General features: G+C 43.8%; 1 protein-coding gene across 2 annotated transcripts; it reads right to left on the bottom strand.

Annotated features, from left to right (window-relative positions):
* Nucleotides 1-5,268: 5,268 nt before the first annotated feature.
* On the bottom strand, nucleotides 5,269-12,103 carry LOC140519732 (neutrophil gelatinase-associated lipocalin-like). Of its 2 annotated transcripts, none has more exons than XM_072633064.1 (7): nucleotides 11,885-12,103; nucleotides 9,190-9,326; nucleotides 8,244-8,323; nucleotides 7,819-7,935; nucleotides 6,574-6,675; nucleotides 6,135-6,167; nucleotides 5,269-5,491 (listed from the first exon to the last, which is right to left on the bottom strand). In XM_072633064.1, the coding sequence occupies exons 1-6, from the start codon at nucleotides 12,014-12,016 to the stop codon at nucleotides 6,142-6,144; spliced, it is 594 nt and encodes a 197-aa protein (XP_072489165.1). In that variant the 5' UTR covers nucleotides 12,017-12,103; the 3' UTR covers nucleotides 5,269-5,491; nucleotides 6,135-6,141. The 2 variants fall into 2 exon arrangements, with proteins under 2 accessions (XP_072489165.1, XP_072489167.1); XM_072633066.1 differs by having other exon boundaries at nucleotides 5,269-5,518; nucleotides 6,137-6,167.
* Between the last annotated feature and the right edge of the window lie 2,319 nt (nucleotides 12,104-14,422).

Here is a 14,422-nt window from a genome sequence, read left to right as displayed (position 1 = left end):
TGTATGACTAGGAGATATATAAAGGGCTCTCAGCAGAAAGACCAATCAGCTGGAAAGAAAGGCACAGGATTCCCATTCTTCTTCCCTATGCCCAAAGATATAGAGCTCTAACTAAGGTCAGATACTCAGGGCTTTGTCCCAGAGCACTGAAATTTAGGAGGTGATGATAGCACCTGAATTCCTCAAACAGAGAAGAAACAACTGAGCCTGGCAAGAATAATTAGTTAATATAGGAAGCAACCAGATGGTTTACTTCTCTCATCCTCTTCTCCTCCAGCTCCTTCCTAGTCCAGGCCTACTAAGCTCTACTCTCTTTTCCTCACCTGACATTGAACAGCAATGAGAGCCTTGAGGTCTCCTGTGGTCTTTGACTCTCTCCAAAAGAATGGTTGGTGTTCCAGAGTCCTCCATATTCTGACAGTATCTGAAAAAGTTGATTTGAGGGTGTTTCCTCCTGTTTTTCTTGGTGGCATTTTGCTTTGGGTGAAGTTTGCCCCAGGTCCCTGGATTGCTGATCACAATTTTGCAGAGATGACAGGGCTGGGAACTCTCTTAAGTGCAACAGATTCCAATTTATAGGATCAGAGGATTTTTTCTGAAAGGACCTTAGAGCAACTTAATAAGAATTTGCTAAATTTGGTTTGACCAAAGTTCCAGTTTCATAATTCCATCTTCCTCTGGAATAGCTCTGCCTGTTGGTGATCCACTATTACCTTACCAAGTAAGATATGTGTTATGTGTTGTTATAATTCAGTCTATCAGTCATGTCTGACTCTTTCTGACCCAGTGGGCCACCTGTCCACTGGGGTTCTTTGCCATTCCCTTCTTCAGTGGATCCTTTTGTCAGGCAATCAGAGGTTAAGTGACATGCCCAGGGTCACAGAACTAGGAAGTGTCTGAATCTGGGTTTGAACTGAGGTTGTCCTGATTCTGGGCCCAGTGCTCTATCCACTGAGCCACCAGCTGCCTCATATGCTGTATTGTTTTTAAAATTAAATATAGGGGTAACAAAATTGCTCCATTCATCTATTTCCCCTTCTAAACTTCCTTCTGCTCTTCTCAAGATGTTGAAAGTTGAACACAGCATCTTCCCTCCCAAATCCTTCCTTCCTCATTAATGGCGCCACCTGCTTCCTAAGAATGATTTACGACCTTGAGCTTTCTGACTCCCCCTCTTGTCTTTCACCTTGTCTTCCCTCACATCCAATTAGTCACCATAACCTGACATTTCTTCCCGGAAGGGCCTCCTGGATTCATCTCTTCCTCTCCGTTGCCTCAGACACCATTCTGACCCAGAAGCTCATGACCTCACTGCAGGATTTCTTCAAACACTGCCTTACTGGTCTTCCCCTTCAATCCATTCATTTTGCATTCACTGCTGCTGCCAAATTCATCTTCTTGAAACAGTGTTTTCTTTATGTTACTTCTCTGCTTAAGCAATGGTTCTCCATTGCTTTATATCCATTCAAGGCCCCACCTACCTATCCAGAGTTACCTTCTAATAGTCCTCTGTTCTAGTTAGACCAATCTACCCACTGACTCTCGCATGGACTCATTCTTGCCTCCTTTTATTTATTCGTATGCTTCCTCTTATTTGTATTTTCCTCCCCCCTCTTTTTGGACATGGGTCATAGGTGTAGAGCAGGAAGGACCCTCTCCGATTCTTACATCTCATCCCAGGCTCAGCCCAAGACTGACTTTCTCCAAGAAGGTCTCCATGACAAGCTTCTTATTTTGAATTCACACTGTACTTATCCACACTATTACATACTAATATTACTACTACTAATTGCTAACATTTATATAGCGTTTACTATGTACCAGCCACTAGGCTAAGAATTTTACAATTATTGTCTCATTAGATCCTTACAACAATCCTAAGAGGTAGGTCCTGTTATAACCCCCATTTTACAGATAAGGAAACTGAGGCACATAGAGGTTAAGTGACTTAAACTCTTTCCTTCAGTTTCCCCAACTGTAAAATCAGGACAATAATAGCACTTGCCTCTCAGGCTTGTTGTTAGGACCAGATGAGATAATATTTGCAGAGTGTTTAGCAGGGTGCCCAGCACACAGCAGGCACTTAATTAATCCTTGTTTTTTCCTTCTCAGGTTAAGAATTCTTGGACTAGATCAGGGGTGGCAAAGGTCCTCTACCCCTGAACTAATGATCTCTAACATCACTTTCAGCTGTAAATCTGTAATTCTAGGATCTGTGGACAATTTTGCAGATGTCAATGTTGTGGTGTTTAGGAAGTCCTGAAAAAAACCTTGTCTTTTCAGGATATGAATCTGCTCTGGGACTGAAACCTCTGCTCCAAAGGAAAAGTTAGGCCTAATCAAATTTTAGGTCCATCCTCAGGCACCAAGGTATGAAAGGGGTGTGGGTAGAGAAAAGGAGGGGATATTTTCTTTCTGTCACTTAATAGGTTTAGCCCTAGAAGTCTAGCCTTATAGATTCAGGGCATTTTTTTCCTAAACTAAATCTGGCAGTTGTGGTAATGGTGACCTGACTTCTCACTATCCTCCTCTCCCCATCCAGTACCAGAAACAGGAAGACTCCCTAAATCCCTCAATTTGTTTATGGGTTTGGGTCCTGCAGGGCCCAGCAGGCCCAGATGTAGGAGCTGGGAATGTGCTGCCTTTAGGCCAAAGCAAAGAAACTCCGCCCTGGGTCTGTCTGTATTCATTGCTCCAGGGGTCAAAATTCAGCTCAGCCAAAGTAGCTAAAATCCACAGTGTATATGGGTGAGGTGGGCTCTGGCTCCAGCTCTTGACCTTGTGCTGGAGGCCCAGAAACAAAGTGTCTCAAGCTCTTCCTGCTTCTGATTCTCTCATAACCCCACTAGCTGCTGCTGTCACATCATACCCTTATTGGAGGTAGCTAGGTGCCTCAGTTGATAGAGCATTGGTCCTGGAGTCAGGAATACCTGTGTTCAAATCCAACCTCTGACACTCACTAGATATGTGACCCTGGAAAAGTTACTTAATTTGTTTGCCTCAGTTTCTTCATCTGCAAAATGAGTTGGAGAAGGAAATGGCAAATCGCTTCAGTATATTTGTCTAGAAAACCTCCAAAAGGGGTGATAGAGTCATGCACAAGTGAATAACAATAAGACCTTTATACCTAAGACCTCATTGACTGGGAGGAGAGGACCCAGGAGCCATTTCCTTCTTAGGTTCTAGTCTAGAGCCAACCCCAGAGAACTGAGGTTCTACTCTTGTCCTCCTCTTGTCCTTTAGGCCCAAACCCTTGTGGGGGGAAGATGATGGTCTTGATGAACGCATCACTCTTCAGATTATTAAGACATCTATATGGTATCTCCCTAGGATAGGTGTTTGGGAGCGGAGAGAGGAGGGGCCTTTGGTGTTGGTACTGGTAATGAACAGTTAACAGGTGAGTCCCACCTTTCCTTGGGAATCTTGGTTTTGAGCCTCATGTCTGCATTTATCCCTGCATATCAAGACTGGGGCCTTTTAACTTGCCTTGAAGGATGTAAAAGACATCCGTGCTCTCTCTAAGTTGTGGCCACATCAGCCATACTTCTGGTACCACACCTGGATGAAAGAAAATTCTACAGTTTGGGGGCAGGTTCCCCTAATAACTAGGAGCCTCCCCCAGAGCAGTGCAAAGACGTTGGACTTGTAGTCAGAGGATAATTTTAAATCTCAGTTTTTCCACTTATCAGCTGACCTTGAGTTTACTCACGTACTTCATCTATAAAATGTGTAAAATGATGCAGCTGTGCAAGGATTGTCTCTAAAGTTCCCTCTGACTTTAAATCTAGGCATCTATGTAGGTAGACTCATGGTTGGTACTTAGCGTTTGTTAACTGATTAAGCTAAAATTCCTTCGAAGTCAGAGCTTAATCTTCAGGCTGAGCTGGGTGAAATTGAGTTATTAAATGAGCAGTTTCAGGTTTGTGGGTTTAGAGACTGAAAGAATGTCCATGGGCTTCTAGTCCAATTCTTTCATTTTAAAGATAAGAAAACTAAGGCCCAGAGAAATTATGTGACCAAAGTCACACAGAAGCAAGTAGGAGAGAGTTGGGCTCAAATCCAGATTTTATGACTACACTTCTAAGCACTCTTTTCCCATGTTACATGACCCTCTTGCAATCTCAGAGAAGGAAGGAGAATCAGTGTCCTACTCATCACAGGAACAATTTGATTGATCATCAGAATGCTGACTGATTCTTGGGATCACCCCACCCTTGTGCCACTGCTTTCTTCTAGCCACAATCTACATTAGGAATTTAGACATATTCTTTCTTACAGGAAATTGTAAATCTTTAATCATCTATCAGTCCATCTATCTAATTAAAAGATTTGTATCACTTTCTATTCATGCCTGGCCCTAATGGATCCATTCTGCCTTCACCTATGTGTTCTTGTCTGAATGTCAAGTAAAACCACCCCTGTCCCCTGGTCTCATAACTGAAGGTACCACCACTGAGCTCCAGATGTTGCCTAGAAGGCAACCACACCTGGAGGGACAGGAGAGGATGGGACAGTTCACACTTACACTTTTAAAGCTTGCCAAGGTCTTTGTATTCATCCTATCTGAGCTTCACAACACTCCTGTGATGTTGGTGCTAAAGATATTTTTATCCCCACTTTATAGATAAAGGAACTAAGGGTCAAACAGACGCTGACTTTAAACCCATTTTTTAACTCTAAACTGAGCAAAAACAGACACAACTCACCTGAGACAACTGGATACTGGAAGATGGACCCCATGCTTCCCTGCCCAGGAACAGGGCAAAAAGTCAGAAAATTTCTTTTGTGGTCAGGCAAATTTGGGTTAGGAACCCCAACTGTCTTTCTTTCTAGGCACCCGATTCTATATAGTGTCCTCTCTCCATTGGTCCCTGGACAAGATCAGAGGATTTACAAGGTGCCCAATTACTCTAAACTACTCACAGTAGAGAAAGAGTAACTTCTTGGCCCATCCACTCACCCCACTAACAATGAAATGAATCTTGTAAAGCCCCATCCCTGGGATCTGTGGTAGAAAGGAAAGAGGACTGTCTCTGATTTATTCCAACCACTTCTCTTCTCTGGGACTCAATTTTCTCATCTGTAAAATGAAAGAGTTGGACTAGAAGATCTCTATGGTACTTCCATATGCAAATTCTATGATCCCATAACTTGACTGGCTAGCTAGTTAGAGACATGGGACATAGGACCACAGAGTTCCATTCCTTCCACTGCCACGCACCTTTCCCTATTCAACTGACCCAAAGGTCATGAAAACAGACTCATCGGTACTTGACAACTGTTTATTCTTCACCACTATCAACTGAAAGGGGGAATAGGTGAGAGGAATCTCAGGTTGGGGAATCAGAGGCTGGAAGAAGAGGTGCCTCCCATGGTTTGTTGATAGATGATTGAAGTAGAAGTCCCCCTGTGGAGGCGGTGGGAAGGACTGTGGATCTCAGAATGTCCGAAGATCAAGATTGGGAAGGTGAAGTCTTTTCAGGACTTGGACCTGTGGTAAATGTGGTACATAGATCACCTGGACAAAGGGATGGAAATATGGAGGGCCAGAGTAGGGATGGACAGAGAAAGACAGAAACAGAAACATGGAGACAGAGAATGGAGAGACTGAGAGATTGAGAGGGAGGAGAGGAAAGGAGAAGAGAGGACAGAGGAGAGGAGAGAAGAGGAGAGGAGAGGAGGCAATGGGAGAGAAGGGAACAATGGATGGAAAATGGAGACACAGAATGGGGAGAGGTAGAGAAAGGGACAAAAAAAGCAGAAAAGATGGAGAGATGGAGAAAGAGATATACATAAAGAGATAGAGAGGAAGACAGAAAAAGAGGAGAGAGAAATAAAAACAGAATAAGACGAGACAGAGAATGTGGGAATCAGAGACAGATAAAAGATAGAGAATGAGAAAGACTGAAAGAAAAGTAGAAATCAAACCAAAAAGAGAGAGAGACATAAATGGGAAGGACTTTGAAACTGTAAAGATATTATCACCTTGCTCCCTTCCTCCCTGGGAGTAAGGAAGCTATGTATAGTAGCACCCATGAGAGAAGCAGGAAAAAATAGACTTTATCCTCAACCCAAACCAGGCCCCCAGGAAGCTCCCTCCCTCCCATAAGTCCCAGATGTTGGCCCATACTCACACCTTGCTCAGGCCTTAACATGAATGCACTTTTCTGTCGGGAGAAGAAATAAAATAGGTCAGTGGTGGAGGTGTATGGCTGGGGTAGGGGGAGGGAGGGGAGAGGTGGGAACTCACAAAGATGTCTTCCCTCTACCTTTTGCTCTATCTGACTTAGTATGTAGGTGGAAAGGGAAAAGGAAAGGGGAGAAAGAAGAAGAGCCTTCTGTGAGGATAGGGAATAGAAATTTTAAAAAGGGCTGTAAACTACATCCTATAAGTCCTTTAGCCTTTGATGAAGGGGGAAGGAGTCCTGGAGGGAATGGCAGCTTATTATAGCTAATAGCCAGGCCATGGGCCAGCATTTCTCCTTCTCTTTGACCTTCTACTGTGCCCCCTTTTAAAAATCTTCCTTTCTCTCCTTCTCTTTTTCCTTTTTTTAATTTTAATTTTTTTCTTACCGACTCTTGCTGGGAATAAAATGTTGTCATTCGTGAGTCCCAAAGACTTGACTAGGTTTATGAAGTTTTCTTTCACTTCAGGTTTCAGCTCCTCACTTCTCCCTATAATCAGGAAGGAAACCAAGTCTTTGTGTCTGAGTCTTCATCCTAGGGACTTATTTTCTGTACCTGTCTCTCTTCTGACACTCATTCCAGAGAGTGGAGTTCTGGCTAAGCCCTGACTGGATACTCCTGATGAACTATCCCCAGAAATGAAAGCAGAGCCGGGATCCTGGGGAGAAGAGCCAGATCTAAAGTTTCTAGGGGGCCAGAGAATTTAAGTGACCAGAAATTTGGGGTTAGTACTCAGGTTGGGGCAGTGGGAGGAGGGGCAGCTCAGTGATATGAAAAAATTCCTTAGGTAGGAAGAGACTTAAGAGATCCCTTTAGTGCAATCCTTACCTGAAGTACAAACCCTTTCTTATAGACATCTGGGACTAGTAGGTAGGCATACAGCTCTTGGAATATCTCCAAAACCTTGATACTTACCAAGTCAGTCCCCTGACTTTTTGGCCCTCTCTAACTGTCAGGAAAGATCCCTTTAGAAAGAGCTGAAAAATCTGTTATCCTGTTTACACTTTGGGTGCCTTCTGGTGCTGAATGGAGCAAATCCAATCTCTCTTCCACATGAAAACACTGCTGGTATTTGAAGATAATGATCACATCTACTCTCATTCTTCTCTATTCCAGGATAAACAATCTTATCACATATTTTGGAGTCCCCTGACCTGCCCCTCATCAGCATCCTGGTTGTCCTCCTTTAGATGTAAATAGAACATAACTTTGAGCGATGTGGTCTGATCAGTGCAGGGCACCATGGGACTATTACCTCCCTTGTTCTGCACACAATACTTCCATTAACACAGCCTAAGATTCGGATTAACTTTTTTGGCTGCCATATATTACCCTGTTAGCTCATATTGAGTTTGCCATGAACTAAAAGCTGCCAGATCTTTTTTCAAGAGAACTATTTGTTGTCATGCAAGTTTGTAGCCAACATTTATCCCTTACATTGCATCTCATGTTTGACTCATCCTACTATTCTTCTAAGACGTTTTTGGGTCATCACTCTGTGATAAGGGATGAGGGCTCAGTGGCTGGAGCTCAGGAATTTCTTCATCTTTTGTTTCCATCACCCAGTCAGGAGTTCTTCCAGGAGGCCCTGGAACTCCATCCACAGGGGAAGTGGAGAGACTGAGTACTCACCATACAGAGTCATCTTGAAGTAGTCAGTGCTATCCACGGTCTTTTTAAAGTACACCATGGCGAATTCATTATAGTTGGTACTCATCACTCTCACTATGTAGTCCTGCAATCCATGGCCTACACGCAGGAGTGGAATGTGGGGTAGGAGAAAGAAATGAGGAAGTCAGAAATTTCTCACTCTAAGAGAGGCTGCCTGCTGCCTCTGCTGTGTCCTACAGAGGGGAAGTTGGCTCTTGGATCTATCCCACTACCAAGAGGCCAAAATGTGATGTTGGAGATATCATCCCTCCCCTTGCTTGCTGACATGGCATCTCACTATCCTGTCTATACATGTCCACATCCAATATTTGAAGGCTCCCACCACCTATCCTTTGGATGCTCCCACTTGAATAGCCCCCACTTGACTCAGGGGAACCCATGCTCACTCAACATGTTGTCCAAGGTGAACTGGCCCGGCAGGCCATTCGGAATAAAAGTCCTCACAAATTTGTCACATCGATTACCCCTGAGAGGAAAGGATGGATGAATGAGTAGTAGTGCCACATATACCCTGGGTCTCCACATCCTGGACCTATCACTTACACCTGTCCTCAGAACTTCTTCCATCCATGCTTTGGATCACATATGGGGAACCACCTGTACCTGGGCCCTGGGGTGGGGAAAATGGATCCTAGAGCTGGAAGAAGCTTTAGTACCTCAGCTGGGCTCCTACATGACCCCTACCTCTCTCCCCCAACTCTGAAACTTCTCAGATCCCTCTGTCAAAAGAACAGGTAGTTGGGCTAGTTTTCTCCCTACGGCTCTAGAGTTCCACCCAAGAAAAACTCCCCAGAGGGAAGTCTAAGGGCTTTTAAGTATCCCTGTTTTAGTCACTGTACCATAACTTCCCTTAGTAAGTCCCATCCTACCTAACAGACATGTCCTGAGCTTTCCTCCTAAGACTTCATAAGAAGCGGAACAAGTTCCTCACTCTGAAAACTGTTTCCTCAACATAGGTGCCCTCTTCCTGTTTGAGAAAGCTTCAATAGCCCACAAGGGCAAAGTTCCTTCTCTTCATGACTTGTGTATGTGAAATTTTTTTTATTGTAAATCTGTAAGATTAAGATTCAGAAAAGTACTCGTGGGGGCCCCGGAAATGCCTTTCTCATTCTCTTATTTCTCCTTTCCTCATGTCTTCAAGCTCATCTCCTTCACTGAAACTTCTCTGTTTTAGTCCCATCCTAATCAGCTTCTTTCCTTTACCTTATAGCCCTCTCAACACTTAGAGACTGAGATTCTGGATCTTGTCTCTCTTCAAAATGTTAAGGCCACTGAGGGAACTGATTACAAAGTTGTCGTTTGCCAACATCGATTGCCAAGCCCCTGTCTTACCTGAGCAAGGTGGAGGTGACCCTGTAGCTATTGTCTTCTTGTAGTTTGTAGGTTGTGGTATACATCTTAAATTGTTCTTGTTCGGCCCTCTTAAAGGCATTCCCTGCCAAGCCAACAATGTACCATGTCCCTTCAAACTGTAGGAAGGATTGATGACTGAATGTTAGGGGGGTGGGAGGCCACAGGGGGGAATGTAGGTAGAACACTTAGCCTTCGTCCCTCCATGATCTTAGACTTGACTACCCTTCTCTTTCCCTCTTTAACTTTAGAAGAATTTCGAAGGAGGAACAAACACAACTTAGCCCTGAGAATTCTATTTGCTTTTTCCATTTGCATTGGCTGTCCGCCATGACTGGTATGTTCTTCCTCCTCAGGTCCACCTGTTGATTTCCCAAGGCTAAATCCCCTCTATAGCCCTTTCTGCTGCCTGCCCCAACCGTTTGTGATTACCTTTCATCTACATGTCATATCTTTTGTATATAACTGGTTATTTAGGGACTATTTTTAATTTTTTTGGATGTTCTAAGAGTAGGCTAGTGGCTGCTTAACAGATTATTTCATGGGTGCCACTCTCTAAGCCATTTAGGAGAGTTCCACAGGGCAGGGTTTCTAGGATGAGTGACACCCTTGGTGATTTGACTAGGCAGATAACTCATGGCCTCAGACACTTACTAATAGTGTGACCCTGAGCAAGTTACTTAACCTTGTTTACCTCAGTTTCCTCATCTGTAAAATGAGTGGGAGAAGGAAATGGCAAACCACTCTAGTATCTTTGCCAAGAAAACCCCAAACGGGGTCACAAAGGGTCAGACATGACTGAAAAACAACACAACAGCAACAACAAACTAATGAACCCTTGAGAGGACAGAATCAGGAGCTGGATAGTAATTTTCTCTTCTAAATTACCTTAGTACTTTCATTGTAGGAGACAATGAGGTGGTACAGTGGACAGAATGATGGGTCTTGAGTCAGGAAGACCTGAGTTAAAATCTGCCTTCAGATACCAACTAGGTGTGACCTTGGGCAAGTCACTGAATCTCTCTGTCTATCTCATTTTCTTCAGCTCTAAAATGGGGATGATGATAACAACCTTCACAGGATTGTTATGAGATAATATTTGTAAAAAGCACTTAGCACAGTGCCTGGCATCTAGTAGGCACTATATAAATGATTATTCCCTTCACCCCTTGTCCTTTCATTGTCCTTTTTAATAGGTTCTACCTGGTTTTTTGACTATTTGTGTGCATCTCTTATCTCTCTGGTTAGATGGATGGACTCCCTGAGGGCAACACAGGACAACAAACATTGATCAGGCACATTCTATGTGCCAAAGGTACTGGGAAAATATAAGGGTTAGATAAGAAAGGGTGCCACACCACCTAGGGATGACACCATCATAGGTAACTATGAATCGTAACATTACATGAAGCACACTAGAGAATTATAAACAAACCTGCTGCATGAGTTCTAGGGGACAGGGTTGGGGAAGATCATTGCCATCTCTGGAGACCAAGGAAGCTGTCCTGGTGAGGATGGCACTGGAATTAGGGTTAAGATGAGGGATAGCAATTCAACCAGTGAAAAGAAAAAGATTTAAGACAAGGAAATAGCCTGAGAAACATGTGGAGAAACAAGCGGGCCCAGTTTATGTTTAGAGTTTAGAAAGTTGTCCATTTTGCTGGAATATTGAATATTTGGACAGGAATCTTAATTAATAATAATAGTGCTAGGGACTGGACTTGTAATTTCATTAATATAAGGGACTCCTGGATAAAGACACTCACTTGATGGTTGATATCTTCTCTACAACTTAGAGCCTTAGTGAGTTACCCAGAGCACCAAGGGGTTAAGTGGCCTTGTCCAGGGTCACACAGCCAATATGGATCAGAGGCAAGATGTGAACTTGGATCTTTGTGGTTCTGAGGACAACTCTATCCATTAGGCCACACTGCCTGTCAATGCTCCTGCTACTGCTTCTGGTAACAAAAATAATAGCAACATTCTAGGACACATAGTGTTTTAAGGTTTGCACTTCATATACATTATATTTCTTGATCCTCAGAATAACCCTGTGAATTAGGTATTACAAGAATTATGTGAAATAAAACTGGGAAGGCAGGATGGTGTTGGGTTGTAGAGAGCCTTGGATATCTCACTGAGGAACCCAGACTTTAACTTGGTTGACAATAGGGAGCCACTGAAGGTTTGGGGGACAGGATCCAGTACTTCATCTCCCACAAAGCCCCCAGCATAGGATTCTATACAGAGTCATTACTTGGGGAATGTTGACTAGACATTACCTACTGGTATTTCATGGTGTGAGTTCTGACCAGTTTCATTCATTCAGCAAATATTTATGACTGAGTCTAACATTCTAATTATTACAAAAAAGGAGTTCTCAGAAATGTGGAAAGTCTAAGACCAGGGGCTCCCCAAAGTCTCTATGTTTCCGCTTTCAGACCAGAGAATCTATGGCTATGGGAGTTCTCCCTCATCAAACTTCCTGAGAGCAGAGACACTCTCTCTACTATTAGAGACAATCTTTCAGCTATACCCCACTGCCTTCTGCTATGTGGGTGTCTGTCTCCTTTCCTCTCTCTCTCTGCTCTCCTACCCCCTTTACAAACCCTTCCCAGGAATCTGACACTCCTTGCTTCTGACTACACTTCAGATTCCATTACAGGGCTCCACTCACCTCCCTTGGTAGGAAGTTAAGCTGCAGAGGGACTCTGGACAGGTCTGGGGCAGGAATCTCAGGTCTGGTCTGGGCCTGAGCCTTCAGTATTCCAAGCAGGGCAAACCCCATCCATAGGAGACTCATAGCCATCCTTTTTCAAGATGGGTTGGACTGATGGTGAGCTGGGCAGGTGATGGGAGACTAGGTCAACAAGGAAGGAAGGCAGGATTGGAGTAAGAGAACTGGCCTGAGAACCCCTATATATGGGCCCAATTTGGCATCCAGCCACCTTAGGGAGGATGTTGATTAACTTTTTTGCCAAATTCAGGAAGGGTTGGGAAACCTCAGAGACTTCATACAGGAAGACTCAGCAATACTCTGTCCCATTTCTCCAAGCAGGAATTACACAAGATGGAGAGGGAAAGGGGGAGGACTTGTTCAGATGGGGGTTGGGGAGTAGCAAAAGGGCTATAGAGAGAGATGGGAAGACCCCCACCACTGCTCAGCCCCTCCACAGTTCTTCCAAGACCAGCCCTTCCCCAGCCTCTTCTCCTTTCCTCACCCTTCACCAAATCCATGCTGCTGGGTACTTAAAAATCTCATTCTGTCAAAGACAAGGGTGCCTCACAGGACAGACACTCAGAACTGAACAGAGAGGCCTATTCAGAACAGGTAGAGCCAGAAGGAGGAAAGAAAGGACTTGGCATTCATGACAGGGTCTGTCCAGCTGACATCACACCTCAGGGTAGGATGAGAGAACTCATATCCTCTCATTCCCAGAAGCACAACACAGCTGGGCCATGAATGTTCCCCTTTCCAGGGCTAAGCAGGGAGTGTGGCAAATGGAGAATCATCAGTGGGGGCTAAAGGCAAAGCTATCATCTGGGTTCTAGAGAGAATGTCCTCCTATTCTCTTTTCCTGTTAAAGCTGAGCCCAGAAGGAAGGTTTTAGTGTCTGAGGGAAGAGGGATTGGCAGAGCAATGAGAATGTTAGGTGACAACAAACAGGTCAAGAAAGGAGGACCCCCTTTTAATTGAGACCTGGACAATACCTCTCCTTACTTATTTTTCCTAATTCAGACTGTGCGCCCAACCAAGCACAGGCAGATAGATGGATTTGTAGCCAGATTCTAGTTGAGCAGAGACAGGAGAGGGGGAGGGCAGAGGGAACAATGAGAAGGTTCTGGGGTAGGGAGAGAGGGGAGGCAGCAGGTAGGCATGTGATGGGGCCATTCTGCAGTAAATATAATGAGGAAGCAGTTTCAGCTGGACATTCACAAAACCTATCAGTGCGAGATGGGGAGTGTGTGAAAAGAAGCATCCAGGCCTGCCCTACACCTCCTTTCCAAATCCCTAGCTCTTTCCTCGCATAAAACCATTCTTATAGCAAATTTTGTATTTGATATAGTGGATACTTCATATGAAATGAAATAAGAAAAATAAAAGTATTTTTTAATAACAACTCATAATTAGATTCAGTTCCATTTTTTAAAAACATAAGTACCTACCATGTGCAAGGCACTGGGGATACAAGTACAAGAATGAAACATCCCCTGCCTTGAAGGAGCTTACATTCTACTGTGGCCCATGTAATGAGGAGTAGAATGGGTAAATACAAAGTAATTTCAAGAGGAAGAGAATGCTAATGTTAAGGGGATTAATGGAAGGAAAGAAACAAGTATTTATTAAGTACCTCCTATGCAATATGCTTAGCACTTTACAATTATTATCTCACTTGGTCCTCACAACAACTCTGGGAGATAGGTACTTTTTTTTTTTTGAGGCAATTGGGATTAAGAGACTTGCCTAGAGTCACACAGCTAGTGAATATCTGAGACTGGATATGAACTCAGGTCCTCCTGACTCCAGAGCTGGTGATGACACTGTACCACCTAGCTGTCCCAGTAGGTACCATTATCATCCCCCTTTCCTCAGTTGAGGAAACTGAAGCAGAGAGAGGTTAAATGTCTTGCTCTCAGTCACACAGCTAGTCAGTGTCTGAAGGCTAGATTTGAACTCAGGTCTTCCTGACTCAAGGCCATTCAAGACTATGCCACCTAACTACCTCTATGGAATGGAGGGGGAGGGGGGAGGGAGGAAGGGATCAGCTTGATGAGATCGCAGGACTTTTGGCTGTCACATGGCACATGACAATCACTTCTGAGTGGAAGTAAGACTATGTAGATAGATATAGATATAGATATAGATACAGATATAGATATAGATATAGATATAGATATAGATATAGATATGTATGTATGGGGACATAGGGAATTCCTTCAGTTGATCACCAGTGACTAGAAGCTATCCCCAAGATAATTGGGTACAGAAAGTTAAGAAGACAGACTTGTCTGAAGAGTCCCTTTTTGTTTTGTAGTCCATATAAAGTGAACTAGCAGGCACACTCTCTTTTTCTTCCTTGGAATTATAGATCAGAGCCTAGCTAAATGAATCTGAGATCTGAGAGGCAGTGAGAGGATTTCTCTCTTTTCCCCTCCACACTCCAGGAATGTTGCTGCTTCTTAGTTATTTCAGCTGTGTCTGATTCTTTGTGAC

This window comes from Notamacropus eugenii, chromosome 1 (assembly GCF_028372415.1).
Source record: "Notamacropus eugenii isolate mMacEug1 chromosome 1, mMacEug1.pri_v2, whole genome shotgun sequence".
Classification (NCBI taxonomy): Eukaryota; Metazoa; Chordata; class Mammalia; order Diprotodontia; family Macropodidae; genus Notamacropus; species Notamacropus eugenii.
The sequence above is the reverse complement of the archived record's forward strand: the minus strand, read 5'-3'. Positions and strand labels throughout refer to the sequence as shown.